The sequence below is a fragment of the Nicotiana sylvestris genome, chromosome 4 (assembly GCF_000393655.2).
Source record: "Nicotiana sylvestris chromosome 4, ASM39365v2, whole genome shotgun sequence".
NCBI classification, from domain to species: Eukaryota; Viridiplantae; Streptophyta; class Magnoliopsida; order Solanales; family Solanaceae; genus Nicotiana; species Nicotiana sylvestris.
Window position 1 is genome coordinate 157,015,055 of NC_091060.1, and position 19,641 is coordinate 157,034,695.

The following is a 19,641-nucleotide window of genomic DNA, read 5'->3' on the forward strand; positions in this document are numbered from 1 at the left end:
GGAACATATGAGACTGTTTCCATGAATAGTTGACACTTGGAATGATTGGATTGTTCAATAAATGAGAAGAGGAAGCGAGGAAGGACAAATTTTAATTAGAGTTTATTACTACTTTTAAAAATTTAAAAATGTCTCTGCTTTCTATAATTTGCTATTAAAACATCATAATGATAAAAAGAGTACTAAATCATTTAAGTTCATAAGATTATCGGCGATCTTATTTTTCAAACAGTTATAAACTTTTCAAAAGATGTCTGGGAAATTTCATCTTAAATATTTCCAAAAAGTTATCCTTACCAAATTTCACAAGATTAAGACGATATATAAAACAAAATTTATTCTTCTGAACATATTTCAATTACCAAAAATTATAACGTGATGGGTAGAATCCCTAAATAAAAATTATGTAAAAAATGCTTCCTCTTTCACAGGCTGAATTCGAAGGAAATTTAAAAACATGTAAAAGGAAAAAGAAGAAAATGTGATTGTGAAAGTTCAAGGCTCGAGGTCAAAAAGTTATAAATCATAATGTATAGCTCCATCCAACTGCGTAGACACACGATACACATGTGAGATCCTTTCTTTTGTTCTATATATAGGAACAATGGTAAAATTAATTTTTTGTGATTTTTAAATTACGAATTCGAATTCTTGAATAATTATATTTAGGTAAATTGCCTTATATTATTGTTCGAGATGTGATATTTTTGTAAATACTTTACTCACCAAACTGTTTTTTTTTTACTCTCCAAGACCCCAGCAGGCATGCCTACTTGCAGCTTTTAGGTAGTCCACAAGGCACGCACTTTTGACTCTTGTTCAAGTTTTACCCCCCTGAAATCAGATATAACAACCATTTCCCAAAACGTAATTTAACACTTTCGTGGCCCTAACAAACTTGCCTAAACTTGGAATAAAATCCGAACTAGTAATTCTAATTTCAGGTCCGCTTTCTCACCCGCAATGCAGTTTCTTCACCCGAAAAAGACGAAGACAAAAGGACAGTGGAAAAAATAGCAACAGTTAGCTTTTTTCCTTCTTTTTGGCTAGTGGTGGATGGGTCAATCAGCTTCCACCGTCGCCGGAGCTCAAAACCGTATCAAATTCAGATCTTCGTCGCCAGTTTATTCCATGAAGAATAGCGACGATTCCGACGATGTTGTTGTTGTTGATGTATTCGAAGCCGGAGATTTGGATTATACTAATTATATTCCTGATGAGTGTTTAGCTTGCATTTTCCAGTCTCTTAGCTCAGGTGACCGGAAAAGTTGTTCCCTCGTCTGCCGCCGTTGGCTCCGCGTCGAAGGTCAGAGCCGTCACCGTCTCTCTCTCAACGCGCAATCGGACCTTGTAGCGGTGGTTCCTTTGATTTTTTCACGGTTCGATTCGGTCACGAAACTCGCTTTGAAATGTGACCGTAGATCTACGAGTATAGGTGATGAGGCGTTGGTGCTTATCTCGTTACGGTGCCGGAACCTAACTCGTTTGAAGCTCCGATCGTGCCGTGAGCTTACTGATGCTGGAATGGAAGCTTTCGCGAAGAATTGCAAGGGTTTGAAGAAGCTATCTTGTGGATCGTGTGCTTTTGGAGCTAAAGGCATGAACGCCGTGTTGAATAACTGCTCGGCGCTGGAAGAGTTGTCGGTAAAGCGCCTACGTGGCATCACAGATGGCGCGGCGGCTGAGCCGATTGGTCCTGGCGTTGCAGGAGGTTCTCTTAGAGTTGTATGCCTTAAGGAACTGTATAACGGACAGTGTTTTGGACCGTTAATTATTGGATCGAAGAATTTGCGGACGCTTAAGCTATTCCGGTGTTCTGGAGATTGGGATAAGCTTCTGGAAGTGATTGCTGAACAAGTCAGCTGTGGACTTGTTGAAGTTCATCTTGAGAGGCTTCAGGTAAGTGACACTGGTCTTGCTGCTATTTCCAAATGTTTAAATCTTGAAATTCTGCACCTTGTGAAAACGCCTGAATGCACTAATATTGGTTTAAAGACTGTTGCTGAACACTGTAAGCTTTTAAGAAAGCTTCATATTGATGGATGGAAGACTAACAGGATAAGTGATGAAGGGTTAATTGCTGTGGCAAAGCATTGCCCCAACTTACAAGAATTGGTTTTAATCGGTGTGAACCCGACATGTGCTAGTTTGGAGAAGCTGGCTACGAATTGCTTGAATTTAGAGAGATTGGCTTTGTGTGGAAGTGAAACTGTTGGAGATCCTGAACTGTCGTGCATAGCTGCAAAATGTAATGCTTTGAGAAAACTCTGTATAAAGAGTTGCCCTGTATCCGATCAGGGTATGGAAGCGCTTGCTGGCGGATGTCCGAATTTGGTAAAAGTAAAGGTTAAGAAGTGTAGATTGGTGACTTCTGAAAGTGCAGACTGGTTGAGGACCACTAGGGGTTCTGTGGCCGTGAACTTGGATGCAACTGAACCTGAAAATCCCGATGCAAGCGCCAGTGATGGTGGTGTCCCTGAAGTTGGGAATGAAAATAGGCAGGTTGCCGCCCAAGTAGGTGGTGCAAATATTGCATCAAGCAGTACCGGGAGGTCCAATTCCTTCAAGGCAAGGCTAGGACTTACAACGGGAAGACATCTGGTGGCTTGCACATTCAGAAGGTGGTCGAGCTTTGGTGGGAGTTCCAGTTCCAGAAATACTTAGAAAAAGGAGCTGACTGAGATCAATGTTTATGTTCAAATATTCTGCTATTGGAGTTATTTGGCTCTTATTACATTTATATATTCTTGAGTTCGCGTGCTGGTTAATGCGACAACCGGTTCAGCCTTTATGGTTGCACCCTGTCCTTGGGTTTCCTCTTTTCCCTCATGTACTAGTGATGCTCTTTTTGGGCTTATATGCTTCTTTTACGTGGAGTTCTTATTACTTCTACTGGGAGAGGACTCAACATTCTATCTTCTGAAAAAGAAAGGAAGGAAAAGGTTATAATCCAAAAGTTGGTGATTTTTGAATGTCTTTTGTGGTTTGTGCTTTGTGGAGTTTTCATTTTTCAGTATAAATATGTGCTCCATACTGAAGATTCAATAATGTGAACACATTTTCCTGACATATCAAATGCATTTGAACGGGAAACTGAAAAAACAAATGCAGTAGAAGAGACATACTATTGCTTTCTCTTATACACTATGATAAACGCATTAAGCTAATAGGAAGTCAAGATTTTGATTCACTCCTATGTTATTGATGACGTGATAGCATCATGGGAAGATTTAAAGCCTGAACTCGGGATCAACTTCATTAAACACCTCTCATGAAAATTCATTAGTCTTACAGCTTGTTTGTTCCACAGCTTTTACCTAATTAACGTTGTACTTTTTTATATTATATTGCGCTTCATATATTCACCACTCGAATCATGTAGGTTTGGGGCGTGCCCTTAGCAGAAATTGTTCTTTTATTTTTGGTGAACGAGGGGAAGTTTGCAATAGTGTGATTCACCTGGTAAATAAAGCACAATGGTGAAAAGTCAGGCTTGAATAGTCAAAGCTGCTTCCTAACTGAAAAAGGAAGTGTTTCAAGGCCTTGGTATGCTACAATAAATTTTAAAATGCAATATAGCCTGTTTGTTGGAATGATCTTTCTTTATCATCCTCTCAATGTGCCCTATGTGACTTGTGATGACACTTGGGAAACATGTTGAGAACTAGAGCATGGATTTGTTCATGTTGAGAACTAGAATATATATTAACTCTGCTATTAGATCAAGATATTGTTTAAGCCAAGGTTTCAACTCTAGATGTTGGGTAAAGAAATAGTTTCAGTAGATTCTCTGGTTCTTTTTGGGTGTTGAGATGTACTTCTGGACTCCTTAGAAGCTCTTTACTTTGCATAGACACAACGACACAGCGCTAAGTTAAACTCTGGGTTTGGGGCTAAGAAATGAGTTCGCGTGATACCATGTTGGCTTGATTAGTTCTGTTCTAGTTAAGAAAATTTTGGTGACTTCATGTAATTGGAATCCTTAATAAGAATGGAGATCATTAATTTCAAAAAAATAAGAATGGAGATCATGAATGGTTTGTGTAATTATTCATGCCAGTTCCTCTACTGTTGTCCTTGAAGGCCATAATTCATTCATATGCTCTTTGCGGGCATTGTCTACAATCATTTAGCTAAATCAAATGAATATATCAGCTAACTTTGTCAGAAAAGGGTGATTGAAGCTAATTTAGAGGGAAAACAACATTTTTTTTTTGTTCTTCTGCATGCCTTATTTATTTACTTCTTGACCAGCTTCTGTCCTTTAGTCTGGTTTCATGATGAGCTATTTCTTCAGCTTAGTTATGGCTTGTGTCGCTTTCACTAGAGTTTCCTATTAAAAAAAATTATATTAAGGCAACTGAAAACCCTTTGGATTTGGTTCGTTAAGCTGCAGCATCACTGATTAGTTCATATTGTGATGGGAGAATGTTAATCTTCGAAAGTAGGTGGGACAATCAATTAAAAGTTGCTGATCTAACTAAATGACTGCCTCATAATTATGCTTTTGTGAACCGTATTTTGCTGTTTTCTTCATGCTTTGATTGATGGCAGGTATTGGATCGTTATCTTCCACTGCTACAGTGTTTTTGGGTCTTTATCGTATATAGCAGTAATATTCTGCCTGTTTGAGATGCATCTTTAGATTCTGTTATTATTGTTGGTCTAACAAGAAAAGCCTTGTTGGACGTTCGATTACTGAAATTATACACTATTGGTCTGAGTGCTATCACTTATAGTTAATTTATCACCAATACTGTGAGAACTTCGGCTATGCTGCATGATTGGTAATTGCATGCACATTCAGGGTTGTGGAGAATTTATCCTTTCTTCAGTTATTGAAAAATTAACTAATATTTATCTCCTTTTTTAAACAATGGGGTCATTAGGTTTTCTCCACCACTAAATCCAAGTCAATGAACATTCGTTATGACTTATTCATGTGTGTTCTCATGGTTGATTTTTTATGACTTGAGAACTCACTCTTATGAGACACTGGGTTTAGTTAGTTGATTTGGTGGTTAAACCACTGAATTTGCTTGTGTTTTCCGAAGGATTTTTTGCTTCCTCTCTATCCTGCTTGATGTCAAAATATTATTGTTGTTTTAAGACTATTACTGTCTTGCACCAGTGGTCAAAATAACTTCAGTGGTTGGTAGTTTTCTTGGGTATGTCTTGATTTCTGTTATGCATTCTCAACGACAGTCTGTTTTTGAAATCTAGACTATGTATAGGATAAGCTTTCTGTTATAGGTTTTAAACCTGAAGTGTAATAGTTGTACCTTAAAGAATATTTTGTTTCTTTTGCTTTACCCAAGAACTCGATAGCATCACTCCATATGTAAATGGTGTTTTAGTGATTGGTTCGTAAGCTTTTGCTTGCTTGATTCTGGTTTTATTAATGTATAAGATGTTAGATTTAATTTTTGAAATTAACCAACTGTCATTTCCTATGGTTGATTAAGGGAAAAAAAAGTAGACACAAGAAACCTGTTCCCCCCCCCCCTCTAGGTTTCTGCTTCTAGAATGTCTGCATCTATTGTTCTTGTTTGTTGATAGTTCGTACCTTTGCTTTGTTCATCAAACTTTTCCTTATCCATTGTATATTGTCAATCAATTTTCTTCAAGTAGATTATTATTGAATCTGTTGACAATATTTTGCTTTAAGCTGCATCCATAGTGTGTGTTGATCCTAAATGTAATGTCAGATTATAGGTTTTGTTGGAGTCCGAACCAAGTGCTACAGTTTGGTTTGCTGATCTTTATGAATGTTTGCTCTAGCACCTATGCGACCCTGTGGTCAATAAAGTGGGTGAAAATCATGGGAGACCAGGGTTCACATCTTGGTAGAGACAAAATGTTGAGCTATTTCTTTTCATCTATCTTAGCTTTAGTGTATAGAGTCACCCATACATGTATTAGTGGAATAGTTGCAGCGCGTGTAAGTTGGCATGAATATCACCGCTATTTAAAAACAAAAGGAATATTTGGTCTAGCCCCCAACGTGAGAAAGAACGGCTTATATATTACTCCATTGTTGTTTCCGGGCTAAGGTAGGGGTAAGGTCTGCGTACACACTACCTTCCTCAGATTCCACGGTGTGGGATAATATTGGGTATGTTGTTATTGTTTCCGGGCTTCAAACTACCGGCAGCAGTTTATTCTTGTACTCTGAGGATATGTACTGGTTGCTATTTGCAAAATACTAGATCAGAAAGTCCAAAATACTAGGTCAGAAAGTTTCTCAGCGTGTTATCATACTTGGTCCCTGAATCACGAGTAAGTGAAACTCATAAATAAATAAATACAGTATTCTTGCTGCCCCCACTCCCCAATAACGAATGACCTAGAACAAGGCAATTTATCCTTTCACTTCCCCAGCTTGAATCTCGTTCAATCCATAACCGCGAGTAGGAAGTGGAATTAATACAAAGGATTCAAAAAGAAAATTATAGTGGCTAGGAAAGCTCCGAAGTAGCCACTCTGTTAAGCTTGCTTAAAATGTTATTCGCCGGTGGGTAATCAAAATGAATCCAATTACTGGGATTTGATACTTCTAAGTTCTATCTCTAAATTGTGTTACGCTTGAAGATGTTATTTTATTATGAGTATTGGTATATATTTATATGACGACTTGACTAGTCGAATGAACACTTGCGACGGGAATATGAGCTCCATATTTGAATTGAGATTTCCGATCTGCTGATTAGTTTAGCAATCTCTTATTCGTTCATCTTCTGATGCAACGAGCTACTCAGTATTTGGTGGGATTTTGGATATAGTTTCTAGTTTAGAACAATCTCTGAGTTACAGAAATTGATAATCATACTCATATTTCCTTTATGATAAATCGATTGATGGTTACATTTGGTTCTTTTAGGCATTTCGATAGGTTCTGCCTTTAACCACGAAAACGAATTTGACAGTTATCTCTGAATTTGAAAGTTATCTCCAGATTCCGAACGAGAGAGAGGATGAAGAAGGAGGTTTGCTGTTGTTTGCGAGGTCGAGTGGCAGAATTCCTGATTCAATCAGCTCATGAGCTTCAAGTTTCACCCATCGTCAAATACTCGGCACTCTCACTTTTCGTAGATCGATTCTACCCATCTCTAATTTCCAGACAAGGAATTAACGATGCTGCTAAAACCTGGCTCTTACAGCTGCCTCTCAGAGAAAGCAATTTGCAGCTATTTGCCCTCGTTGCACTATGGATCTCAACCAAAATACACGATTCTCCCCCCCTTCACGTCAAATGTTTCAAGTCTTTAGCCGACAACACCATTACAGAGCAGCATTTTACAACAAAGGATTTTCTAGAAGCTGAGTTAGTGCTAATGCAGGTTTTGAAATTTGAGATTGGTATGTTAAGAAGCATTGCCTTCAGATTCTTAGAAGATCTAATTACCAAATTGAGGGAAGTTGCTAGAGTTGGAGAGCAATTAAATATTGAAGCTTGTATGGATATTATGGACTTACTCTATGAAAAGGGGGAGATTTCATCTTTTAATACTTCTCCCCGTCATCATGCCGCGTCTATAATGGTTGTTGCATATTTGATCACAGTTCCAGTACAGAAGAGTGAATTCCCCATTCTTCTATGGGTTAAGTTTGTAACTTCGTGCAATGAGGAGGATATTCTGGACACTGTTAGAAACATTTTAACTCATGTGCTTGAAGCTTGAAAGTTGAATCTGTAACTGTGAAGAGATCAATGATATATTTTCACAGAGCTGATCTTTACCAAAGGCCTCTATATATGTAATGGAACAAAAAGAATTTTCCATACCAAAGTGTTGTATTTTCATGTAACAATTCAAACATTCAAGAAGACTAGTCTTGTAGTTTAATTTGGACATGGATCAATCTATGTTTTGAACTAAGTAAATCTATGGCGGATTCTCAGGGGAATCACATGTATAAATGAACTACTCTATTCATGACTCATGTATAGTTGACAACTAAAAATTCAAGAGGACTAGTGTTGAAGTAAATTTGTGAAACACCGTAAATTTTGAACTAGGCAAATCGATGTCAGATACTTTAGTAGATGACATGGGCAAATGAACGACAGTATTCAAGCTCGAGTATCATTGCATTGAGCTCCATGGTGCCGGAGAAAGAAGTAGCAAAGCCATTCCCAGCATACCAAGCTGAAGCTTCTAATCTGTCTTCTTCCCTTTCTTAGGTGCTGGTGCTGGTGCTGGTGCTGGATATGGATACAAGAGAATTTGACTCAAGATGGTACCATTCATCAGTATACCAATCACAGATCCCATGACAACTGCAAACAAAATCAAACTTGGGAGTTAAAAGGGCAGGATTGATCAAGTTACAATTTTATCATATGTCCCGAAGTGACAGGATTGATCAAATTACAAAGATCATATAATGATAGGATGTGAATTGGCACCATTACAGAGGATAGAAAATGAGGCTTTTCTTGTTCACTTTAAAATCCTGTCGGCTAGAAAATCCTTCTTCCAAAAGAATAGCATTTCAGATATCTTAGAAGTGAGAACACCAGTTTAAGCATATTTGAAGCGCGTAAGGATTCAGCTAGCAAATGGACACGTCTCCTCAACTATGTATGTCCAAAATCTTTCACATCAGCTCATATCAACTAAGAAAACTCCTCTTTTAGTATTTTGAATTTTCTTAGTATTTTCAACTACCTGCACTATTAAAGGTTATTCTTTATTTATCGCATTCAAGTAATTTGTTCACTCCAGTTCTAATTCCCAAGGCTGCATGTATACTTCCAAATAAATGCTATAAAACAACCGTGAAGGTCACAAGAAGATTTAGTTCTTCTCCATCTGCATCTCCAAACACCATAACTACAGGAAGGAATAAAACATGAGTGATATTGATCTAAAAAATATTCAATACAAGCTCATCTAGTGTTTTCAATTAAATTTTCTTTTCTTTTCCCCTAAAACATCTTAACGGTACTTGATTTGGACAAACTGAGCTGATGTCACATTCTACTCTAGCAGAAGAGAATTGGTAACATAGTAATTAGCAGTGATGGTGATACAGCAGAACCATTAAGTATATCAATCATTGTTATGCACATTTGAAAAATTAGATTATATTGCAAAATAAGAATGCATCAGTTTTATGATTCTGGAAATAAATTACGCCACAGTGGTTCCATATCCAGCGAGCACTTTGCATAATTATATGGAGGTTTAGATAAAAGAAAATCAGAGCATACCACTCATTGGAGCTTTCTCTTGTAGGCTGGTAAACACTCTAACTGCCATATAGAGAGGAAAAGAGCGGGTGAGAACTTCAACATTTTGTAAGTGCAACCAGAAGTTCAATGGTCAACTTACCCATGGAACCACCAAAGTTCATAAAAAAGGTTAAAAAGCTTAGCTCCCCAGTACTTCTGTTCTGCTCAAACAACATTAAGGATAAAAAAGAATTATTAAATTAAGTAGCTGGCAGAAAAGAATGACTTCAGCAAAAATGTAACTGCACGTGAGTGATTCTTGTCGAACATCATTGGATAAATGAATCTAAGAATTCAATCAGGTATGAAACTTCATGTGTACTTGCATGGACGGTCACTGATTTTATCTCACTTATTTATCATCTGCTTTAAAAGCATTCACATAAGAGCTCCCTCCCTCTCATTACAATTCCATCACATTTGGCATGATTTCCATTGACAGAGTAGAAAATATTCAAGCAATATAGTGCATAGCAAGGAAACTGCATGTTACAACATTTACTTATTAAACACAGCATGTTTCAGTATGAATCAAGTTTCAGATAATTAACATCCCAAAAGAGTTGACATGTTACATACACAATGACAAGTCGTCAAACCATAAGTGAAAAGTTTAATGCTACCAGAAGCAAAAAGTTTATAGGTAAAACGGCATCACATTATTAGAAACCAGGCAACACTCCATATGTCAAGTCAAATCTGCAAAAGTACCATCTGTTATCTCCGCTCTCAACATCACAGCAATATTAAAATGAGAACCATCATCACACGAATAAGTACCTTAAAATTCTTCCAGATTTGTGGAATTCTTGCAAAAAGAAAAATTGCATGCTGAGAGGCCTGCCAAAAATTATTCCAAGACAAGAATGAGCCGTGGTATACTCTTTCTGTGGAATCCACTTATGAAAGAGGAATCTATATCTTTGGAGCATTGTAGGCTACCAAAACAAAGAATTACTAATTGAGGGTAGGAGAGCTAAAATATTTTACAGACCGGAATTATAAGTCACCACTTACATATAAGGCCTCAAATAGGATTGGATCAATTTGACCTGCCAAAAGAGTTGGAGCTACAGCACAATATCTATTTATTTAAATAGGAGGAACAACAGATTCTAATTCCATCTGAAGAAGCACCTAAAATTAACAAAAAAGAGTAGTCTAAATGGCTAATTTATACGGAATACTTTTTACGAAATCAAAGGTGGAGGAGGTAGGATACAATAATGCTCTAATCCATGTCTTTGTTCCCAAAGGCTGAGAAAAATAATATATGACCGCAACCAAAATGATAGCTGCAACAAGTAAAAAAGCACAAGATGATCTTGCAGTCTTGCAGACCTAAAATAAATAAATAAACAAAAGTATCTCCTTCAACATCATCAATTCAACATGGTTTGAGCGTATTACCCATCAGCAAAATATTTCCACATACTTGACTCAACAAAAAGAATCAAAGCCGCAAATGAAGGGTGCTTTGCAAAATTAAAGTATATTTCACTAACAATTTGAACTTATAGACGAGACATGTCTCACAATTTAAGAAAACATACGAAACTAAGAAATTGAGATATTGAAGTGCAATGAAATGAAGGTGATTTACTCTATCGACAAAGGAGTGAATAACCAAACTACCATATCATAGCATTTGCCATGAACTCAAAAAAGGTAAATTGGGCTGAATGGGTACAATCTAGATATTCGTTCAAACGCTTAAGAAAAACCATGGTATGATGATGTCATGGATTGAGCTTAAATGAAGCAATAGGCGACCCCAACTTGTTTGGGACTGAGGCCTAGAGTTGTTGTTGCTTAACAAAAGCCATGCTACTACAAGCATCTTTTATTGCAATCTCGGAAAACAAATGTCCAGCTGCTGTCTCGGATCATTAGCCATTTGGCTTGTCCAGAACTGCTTAAAGGAATTGAATTGGCTGTTCAATGAAGAAGAACCAGTGAAAAAGATGCATGGTTAGCTAAAACAACCACAACCAAACAATTCTGCACTCAAACCAGTAGAACGCCAATGCAAATTTGAGAAGCTGCATCCCCACGCCTTCTCAACATATCAGAATAGAATATTAAATGAATTCCAAAAGCAAGATGCATATGTTGAACATACCTTGAATCAAAAGAAAAACATACTCTCCAAAAGCTGAAAATGGAAGTCCTTTGTGAAGGCAATATGCTAAAGCAATAGTATAACCAATTACTTCTAGCTCGAAGCTCACAACACTAAGCCCTCTAACACTTTTGTGCTGCAAAATTTTTAATATCTGCAAGAGGAAGAGAAGGGATATGTGATACACTTGGTCCAATCTGTGAATCGCTATAGCCAGTAGACGTGCAAATTAAGACAGTAATGACAGCCTAAACAACTTAGCTTACCAACCCATAACCCTATGTTGAATCTTTGTAGTTCCTAAATTTGGGGAAAACAGGATCCCAAAAATTTCGTTGTCTTTCACCTGAAATGTACAACAAGATCACAGAAGCAGCACCGGACGACTCACCTACATAGTCTTTAACCTAAAAATATATAAATATTACTTCCCCTATCCTAATTTATATGGCACCCTTTCCATTTTGTATGTCTTAAATTTGATACTATTCCATTTCTATACCGCTTTTACAACTTTTAGTAATTCAAATTCATTCAAATATTCAGATTTTTCTTTATCTGATTACTTTTCAATTATCACCTTAATATTTTCTTTCAATATTTCCAAGTCAAATTAACATCATAAAATCTATGCCCACATGAATACCTTGCATAAAAATGGGACAGTGATGATTATGTATCAGCTGTTAAGCTAGATGAGATTCAAGATATAGACAACTTAACGTGGGTGGAAATCAAATATCATAAAATTGTAAGTCTCTAAAGTAGGACCCGATAAAATGTAAAAAAAAAAAAAAAAAAGACTGGATTTTTAAGGAAAATACCTGAGGAAGTTTAACAGTGGTGGAGGCAGCAACAATGGCGTAGCCCAGGAGCTTGGATATTAAGGGAAGCAAACAATCTTTTTCTGGGAATTCACCTTTGCTAAGGGATCCCATTACACAACCAAAATCCATACCAAGAAATTTGAGCTCTACCATCTTCATGATTTCAACACAATTCTTTAGGTTTGTATATAGTCGAAGGATGAATCCTTAAAAACGGTGAGCTGATTTCTGAAATTTCTGATTAACGTAGGTTGTCTTCTTGTTGTGAATTTTTTTCTCAAAATGTCGACTTTTTTGCTAAAAAATTCCAGCGATGTGTTGCTTTTAAGTTTTAACGGATTGTTAGTACATGCAATTTGTGTGAGTCCCATTCAGAATGAAATTTTTACATGTACTGAAATTTTATTACGAAAAATGATCTAAACACATTTTAAATATTATTTGGTTTGATTAATAGGAGGTGAGGTGATTTAAAACTACAATATCATACAATTTAAACAAAAAAATTATACAAATTTTATATAATATATCTTTTGTATATTCTATATCTAATTTATACATAACAAAAACAAATTTTCATATATTATTTCTACCTAGTTACATACAACTACAATATCATACAATTTTTATACAATATTGTTCAACTTTCATACAATACTTAAATAAAATATATATATATATATAAACAATTTTACTACAATTTCGTAAATATAATGTATGTCATGTCTTTCGAGTTTGAATATGAAATTCAGCCACAATAAGTCTAATCTTCACCAAAACACCCTCAAATTTGAGATATAAACTCCAAATCGTATTCCCAATTGTTTGCAACAACACCCAATCCAAACAAATAATATTTTTGAAAATCCAAATTCGAATGCAAGGCTTCAAAGTTTTTTAACGGCTGTCAATGGTGCAATTGCTACTCTCTTTTCTTTTGCTCTGCATTACTAAAATTAGGGATTGAGAGATAGAGAGAGAACGCATGAGAGAGCGAGAGAGAGAGAGCGCGCATAAGGGAGAGATAATAAGGATGGGAAATAATTGATGCCGAATATAAAGGAATACCTATTTAATTTCTAAAGCGTATATAATTAGTAAATTTATATATAGGATGTAATTAAATTAAAACTTGAGTAAGGAGGGTAATACAGTTCAAATAGTATATATGTATGTAAAAATTATGGGCCGAGCAAAGAGCTATTTAAGTCCAGGTAAAGACCAATTAAGTACATGACCCTAAACATTGCAACGGATCCAACAAGGGAAAGCTATAGGGATTTTAACACAAATAGCCAGCCAGATTCACTGTTTACTTTTTCTAGTTGATGTGCATAGATTATATATAGTTATTTACTTTTTCTAACCAATATACATATATTATATACTGATTATATATAGTTATACTCTTATATATAATAATACATGAATTATACATATAGTATGCATCCACCGGCTATTTTTAATTTAAGCATTAGATGGCGGCTATTTGTGTTAATTCTTCAAAACTATAATTGTACATAATAACCGTCAAATTTCTATTTTTTTATATATTAAACCATAATGTACAATATGAAATATATATATATACCTTTTGTATATTCATCTAGCGACTGTAATTATTTTTAATCACTAATAACATCAACATCAACAATATAATACCTAATCTAATCTCACAAGTGATATTTACAGAGGATAGTGAATATGCAATCTTATATCTACCTTGTGTAAGGGTGTTTCCGATAAAACCTTCTGCTAATCACAACAATATAGAGAAAGAAATATAGTAGTGAAAAAGTTAAAAGGCAATAACACCATCAAGATAATAGAAAATCAAAACAAAAGCAATATCGGGTGGTGATAAGAATCTAAGAATAAGAAAATACAAAAAAAAAATGCTCGACTACATATTAACTTTCTTCCCTAAGGGCTCGTTTGGTATGAAAGATAATGGATAATTAATTCTGGAATTAAATTTGATATGAGTTTATCCCATAAAATTATAGTATAACTAATTACGGGATTAGTTATTCCAGAATTATAGTGTTTTTATCCTTATGAAAAAATAAAATAACTAATCTCGAAATAAATAATCACGAAATAACTTATTTCACAACCAAACAACCCTTATCAAATATATTAAAAGCCATCCAACAATATGGAGGTACAAGCCCATTCGGACCCTTTCAACTCCTGATTGCTCTCTCTTCCATAAATATCTACTCCAATTACTTTCGCGGTAAATATCAAAATAAAGAAGAAAAAAATAAGTAAAAAAGGAAATGGACGTCGGTGGCGGGAAAGTCGCCGGCGACGGTGTTTCCTCCGCCGTATCACAATGGACCTTCACCCTATCACAGCGGTATCAACACCTGCTGGATAAATCGACACCTCAAGTCCTGCATCGGTGGATCTTCTTCGCAGTGATCGCTTTGATCTACGCAATACGCGTATTCATGGTTCAAGGCTTCTACATTATTACGTATGCCTTAGGAATCTACATAATCCAGCTCCTTATTGCTTTCCTTTCACCTCAAGTCGATCCGGAAGTTGAGGGCGGTCCCACACTTCCCACTCGCGGTTCCGATGAGTTTCGCCCTTTCGTTCGTCGCCTTCCTGAGTTTAAATTCTGGTGATGTGACGTCATCATCTTTACTCATTTATGAATATTCTCAGATTTGACGTGGATATCTATTGCGATCTCATTTCGTAGTTTGATTGTTATCTAGTTTCTGAATTTATACTTCGCATGAGAAGAAATTAAATCTGATGTTAATTTTTTGATAAGCAATTGAATCCGATTGCTCTTATTGCCTATAGACGACAAATCTACAAGTCAGATTTGTATTATTAGGATTTCTGGATGTTTTTTCTTTGAAGGAAGAATTCTGCAATTTCATGATTATGTTAGTTGATGCTCAGCTGAAGAAATGATCTGCTGATCTGTCTGTTACGGGTTCATGCCTTTACGTGATGATTTAGGATCTGATAAAAAATAGCAGAATAAGAGTGGAAAGAAGGAAAACTACTTTTCTCAAACTATTTTGTAGTAGGACCTTAGACAAGCTTAAAACTCTGTGTTTGGAGGAATTAGTTTTTTGAGACCAAACACTACAAAAAGGGGTATCAAGTTAGCATCTTTTTACTTGTTTTGCCGTTGGATTTTTGTATTTAAGTGGTCAGCTTTTCATTGGTGCCTTTAAACTTCTCATTTCTGCTCTACCTACACGGATTAAGTAATCTGCAGAGTCTAAGATAGATAACCTGGTAGTTATTTTTTAAATTCTTACTGGAACAAGTTACCGGAAGAGTCTTTCAAGTTCAAAAGTGTGAAAATTTGATGCTTCCTTACTGCCCCCCAGAACAGTTTGCTTAGCTCCATTTTTGGATCTGATATTCATATAGGTGGCAGGATAATAGTATCACAATTATTGATTTTGTACTGCCTAAATAACTTTGATAGATAGAAACACTATGTACTGGTTGCACAAAGCTTGAAGCTTAAGCAATACACACAGGATTTTGTTTAAGTCTGTTTATTGAATTTGTTATAAAAATGTCACATTGGTTTTAACTCATACTAAATGTATAGTAAATTTCCCACTTGACTCACTCATACAATTTGGTTAGACGCAAACAATTGTCCTTGACCACATGGAGTACATTGTTTTCATTTTCATCTTTAGTACTTGTTGCCCACCATATTAGTAAAAAAGAACTTGTGTTGCCCACGATGTCTTTATTTGCAGGATCTTATTTCTCACTTATCTCAAAAAAAAGAAGAAGCTATTTTCTCAATTTGAATGGCTAGAACGAGCTTTCTTTGCGTGCAATGTGCCCCTCCACTGCAGTTGAATTTAAGTCCTGTCGCTTCGATTAATGCTTATTAGCATGATGTGATTTAATTGGATTGTTCTTTGGTTATATGTGATAGCTTGGGTGGTTTTATTTGGAGCTCTTTGGTTAGTGAGACAAGATATCTTAATCTGTTAAGAATTAGATATTCAAGAAGTATGTCCTGATCTTGAATTATATTGGTTATAAGCAAGAAATTTTGTCCTGATCATCCATTACTTCTATTAGGTTTTCTAGGTATTTTAGATGTTTATGGTACTATCTCGACGATATTTTTCAGTGAAATGCAGGAATCATGGTCCTTGACCTTTATTTCATGATTCATGGCCAACATCATTCTATCATGAGTTTCTATGAGTTGGATTAATGTCCTACTCCAAACTCTGTCCATATTTTCAGAAAATCCATCTCATGCTTTTTTCAAATTATATATCACGTCTAGTCAGAAGCTGATCACCAGGTTTACTTGGTTCCCCAGTAGTTCTTTATCACCTAGTAATGATTCCTAATCTCGGAGGTTATGCAGGATGTTTTCTAATTGCTTTAATAGTTGAGATGAATATGAATTTAGGACTTTGAGCTTGTGATATGCTTTAGCCATAGCAAGAGGAGAGCAGAGTTCATTTCTTCTACCCTTTCTCCTTTATACTCCCCATAGTTCTTTGAATTTTATTGCAGAAGATCTTGAGCTGCTTTTGTATTGTAACAAGGATTCAGGATTCACATTCTTGTTGATCATTAATCGTGATATAGAACTTGGTTGAGCACTTGAGTTATGCATCTATACTTCTTAGTTCTTCCGTTAGTTGCAGCCTTCATCCAATTCCTTTTGGCAATATTAGCTTCATCTAAGTAGTTTGGCATTAATTTGATTTATCTTGTACTTCTCCTTGGCAGGTACTCACTAACAAAAGCTGTCTGCATTGCTTTTGTATTGACATTCTTCAGTGCCTTTGACGTGCCTGTATTTTGGCCAATTTTATTGTTCTATTGGTTGGTGCTGTTCATTTCAACAATGAAGAGGCAGATAATGCACATGGTCAAATATAAATATGTTCCCTTCACATTTGGCAAGCAGGTACATTTGGTAGTCTTTTTACATGTTCCCTATGTTGCTTGGACTCCTCATTTTTGGTGCCGCATCCCGTGTCGACACGACATGGGTGTGGGTATTCGTACTGGATATGGTCAACTGATTTTGGGTATTTTGACCAAAATCGATGGAAAAGTTCGGGACAAATACAATGATTTCTTAAATCAAAACAAAAGCTAGGCTGAAATTGAAGAAATTGGAATACCTTGTATATAGGAATTTCTCTATCAATCCTTTTCCTTTTTATCTCCTCTTGATCAATATTTTCTCCTTCTCGGAATGCATTGTAAGTTTTCCAAATATTGTATTTGAATTGTTTTTAGCCGAATCCTTGCACTCGTATCTGTACTTGGATCCGTACGCCTGAATCTTAAATTTTAGATAGATCTGACATCTAGATCTGCACCCGTATCGGACACACGCACCCGAGTCCGAGCAACTTAACATGTTCCAGGCTGCATTATCATTTATCTCTATACTTTTCCTTCAATATGTTGAAAATGATTGGAAACTGCTTCCTTTCTACAGCGTTATGGGAAGAAAAAGCCATCAACTGATGATGCCAGTGCTTCCAGACCTTGAGGTTCAAAGCAGATTGAACATTTCATGATGGGGAATCAATTTGTTGTAGGCTATAAATTTGCCGGGACGGCTTTATTTTTCATAGAATAGGTTTCTGAGGTTGGGTTAGATTCTAAAACTTAGCTCCCCAAGAAGCTGCCATGTATCTTATCTTATTCTTTCATTGATAGGTAAGCTAGCCCCTGTAATGTCATTATTCATTTTCTGAGCTCAGTCTACAACCACTCTTATTTAACTCTAGCTTAGTAGATGCCAAGACGTTGCATATCCCTGTGCTGGAGTTCTTGTAATAATTGTTTGGTTGGAAAATAATCAAAATTTTCTATATCTGCATGTTCACTTTGTTTTTCTTATCAATTACTGCTGCATATTTATGTTTGCCAATAAATCGTTATGCACACTAGAGTAGCGAAGACTTCTCTTTCGAAGGGTGGAATTAGCATCTACTTCCTTGCATATCCCATTTCTAGTTTTGATGCACCATTTAGAGATATTTGCCTGATAACTATTAAGCTGCTGGTAAGCATAAGATGGAGGTTATGCGGAGGTTGTCATGCTGCGCATATCCATCTGATCATTGACGTATCCTGCTGTTCTGGCTTTCTGTGTGTAATGACAGTGAAATCTCCCACTTTATGATGCAGCAATTCTCTATACAGCAGAGGGATGGCTCTGCAAAATTATTGGATTTTACTGTAGAGATGAGAATCAATTTTATGTGCACGAATAGTGGCCAGCATTTGAGTCTTCCATCCTGAAAGATAAGGGAAAACAGGGCAAGTATTATGGGAGGGATTTGGAGTCTCACAGATTCGTGTCTTTTTAGATGTTGAATAGTCCCTTTTGCTATCCAATTTGTTGTTTTTTCTGGTCTTTGGACCTGCCTTCCCTGTAATGTGTTGTTTTCACATTGGGGGCTCAGTTGTGTTGTTGCCCTACCATTTATATACTTGGGGGGGTTGTTGGATTAACTGCACCTGTATTATTGAACAATTCGTGTTACGCTTACCTTTACTCAAGGTCCTCAAACTCCCCCACACCAAATTGAGCAACTTAATTACAGAGAAATATCTGATTTAAACTTGACATGGTTTGGTTATGCAGGAGTTGCAAATCCAGCCGGCTACCATTTGACATGTATCTGTATGGGTCAAAAATTACCTTTGACATGATCAAAGCGTATTAGCAATAAAAGGCCCTCATGGGCTGCCACATGTGTCACCTGTACGACTTTGATAAAGGCCTGCCCAAGATCGAAGTGGTCTCGAAAACGGCAAAGTGTAGAGCCGATGAAGCTATTGAAGATCAAGGTCGAAGAGTCAGCGAGGATCAGGGTCGAGGTCGAGCACTCACCGTAGACAGAGTGAATAACGGCTAGTTTTAGGATACGACACCCAAAGAGAATATTTTAGTGGATATTCTCTGTACCTGTACTATTAGGTTTTTAGGTATATGTTCCCTATAAATATAAAAAGACGGAAGGAGAGGGGACGTAAGATATTTACTTGTAAAAAAACACATTGACTTGATATAGAGAATCTAGCTTTATTGAAAAATAAATTTTTACTAAGATTCTTGCCTAACTTTTCCTCTTGATCCAAGAACAACCCGAATATTTGAAGGCTCCTCAATCATTCATCATTGTCAGAAGGAATATACACATCTCTCACCCCTTTTCGGGTGATTCACGTGTTCTTATTTACTTAAATGATATTCATTGATATCTATTGTTATTTAATATGCTATCCTCCTTCTTTTGAGTTATTGAATATTGTTAGTGTTGTTTACGTACATTTATTGTCATTCGGACAATATATACATTATCTTACTAAAAAAATTAGTTAACTTATCTTTTGGATATTAATATCGGTTAAGATTGACTCTATTTCAATAAATCTAATTGGTTGAACCTAGATCTAAATTT

The 19,641-nt window shown here is 36.1% G+C and overlaps 4 protein-coding genes across 4 annotated transcripts; 3 read left to right on the forward strand and 1 right to left on the reverse strand.

Annotated features, from left to right (window-relative positions):
• Positions 1-868: 868 nt before the first annotated feature.
• LOC104238988 (F-box protein At1g47056-like) lies at positions 869-2,972 on the forward strand. Its single transcript, XM_009793521.2, has one exon. It carries the CDS (start codon positions 1,057-1,059, stop codon positions 2,662-2,664), a length of 1,608 nt encoding a protein of 535 aa, XP_009791823.1. The 5' UTR covers positions 869-1,056; the 3' UTR covers positions 2,665-2,972.
• Positions 2,973-3,285: 313 nt separating this feature from the next.
• Positions 3,286-8,153, forward strand: LOC104238987 (cyclin-J18). Its single transcript, XM_070172308.1, has 2 exons — positions 3,286-3,546; positions 6,946-8,153. The coding sequence occupies exon 2, from the start codon at positions 6,975-6,977 to the stop codon at positions 7,680-7,682; it is 708 nt and encodes a 235-aa protein (XP_070028409.1). The 5' UTR covers positions 3,286-3,546; positions 6,946-6,974; the 3' UTR covers positions 7,683-8,153.
• Positions 7,762-12,552, reverse strand: LOC104238985 (mannose-P-dolichol utilization defect 1 protein homolog 2-like). Its single transcript, XM_009793519.2, has 8 exons — positions 12,185-12,552; positions 11,361-11,514; positions 10,461-10,533; positions 10,256-10,322; positions 10,019-10,078; positions 9,339-9,399; positions 9,218-9,259; positions 7,762-8,281 (listed from the first exon to the last, which is right to left on the reverse strand). The coding sequence occupies exons 1-8, from the start codon at positions 12,344-12,346 to the stop codon at positions 8,160-8,162; spliced, it is 741 nt and encodes a 246-aa protein (XP_009791821.1). The 5' UTR covers positions 12,347-12,552; the 3' UTR covers positions 7,762-8,159.
• Positions 12,553-14,307: 1,755 nt separating this feature from the next.
• On the forward strand, positions 14,308-18,044 carry LOC104238984 (protein RER1A-like). Its single transcript, XM_009793518.2, has 3 exons — positions 14,308-14,819; positions 16,940-17,120; positions 17,664-18,044. The coding sequence occupies exons 1-3, from the start codon at positions 14,470-14,472 to the stop codon at positions 17,715-17,717; spliced, it is 585 nt and encodes a 194-aa protein (XP_009791820.1). The 5' UTR covers positions 14,308-14,469; the 3' UTR covers positions 17,718-18,044.
• The last annotated feature ends 1,597 nt before the right edge of the window (positions 18,045-19,641 follow it).

Excerpts from the sequence above, each read along its gene's own strand:
- LOC104238984 (XM_009793518.2), top strand. The coding sequence starts at position 14,470 with ATGGACGTCGGTGGCGGGAAAGTCGCCGGCGACGGTGTTTCCTCCGCC. Across the intron at positions 14,820-16,939 it reads CTTCCTGAGTTTAAATTCTG|GTACTCACTAACAAAAGCTG; the intron begins GTGATGTGACGT and ends TCTCCTTGGCAG. Across the intron at positions 17,121-17,663 it reads CCTTCACATTTGGCAAGCAG|CGTTATGGGAAGAAAAAGCC; the intron begins GTACATTTGGTA and ends TCCTTTCTACAG.
- LOC104238988 (XM_009793521.2), top strand. The coding sequence starts at position 1,057 with ATGGGTCAATCAGCTTCCACCGTCGCCGGAGCTCAAAACCGTATCAAA.
- LOC104238985 (XM_009793519.2), bottom strand. The coding sequence starts at position 12,346 with ATGAAGATGGTAGAGCTCAAATTTCTTGGTATGGATTTTGGTTGTGTA. Across the intron at positions 10,323-10,460 it reads ACATGGATTAGAGCATTATT|ATATTGTGCTGTAGCTCCAA; the intron begins GTATCCTACCTC and ends TTAAATAAATAG. Across the intron at positions 8,282-9,217 it reads AGAGAAAGCTCCAATGAGTG|TTGTCATGGGATCTGTGATT; the intron begins GTATGCTCTGAT and ends TTTTGTTTGCAG.
- LOC104238987 (XM_070172308.1), top strand. The coding sequence starts at position 6,975 with ATGAAGAAGGAGGTTTGCTGTTGTTTGCGAGGTCGAGTGGCAGAATTC.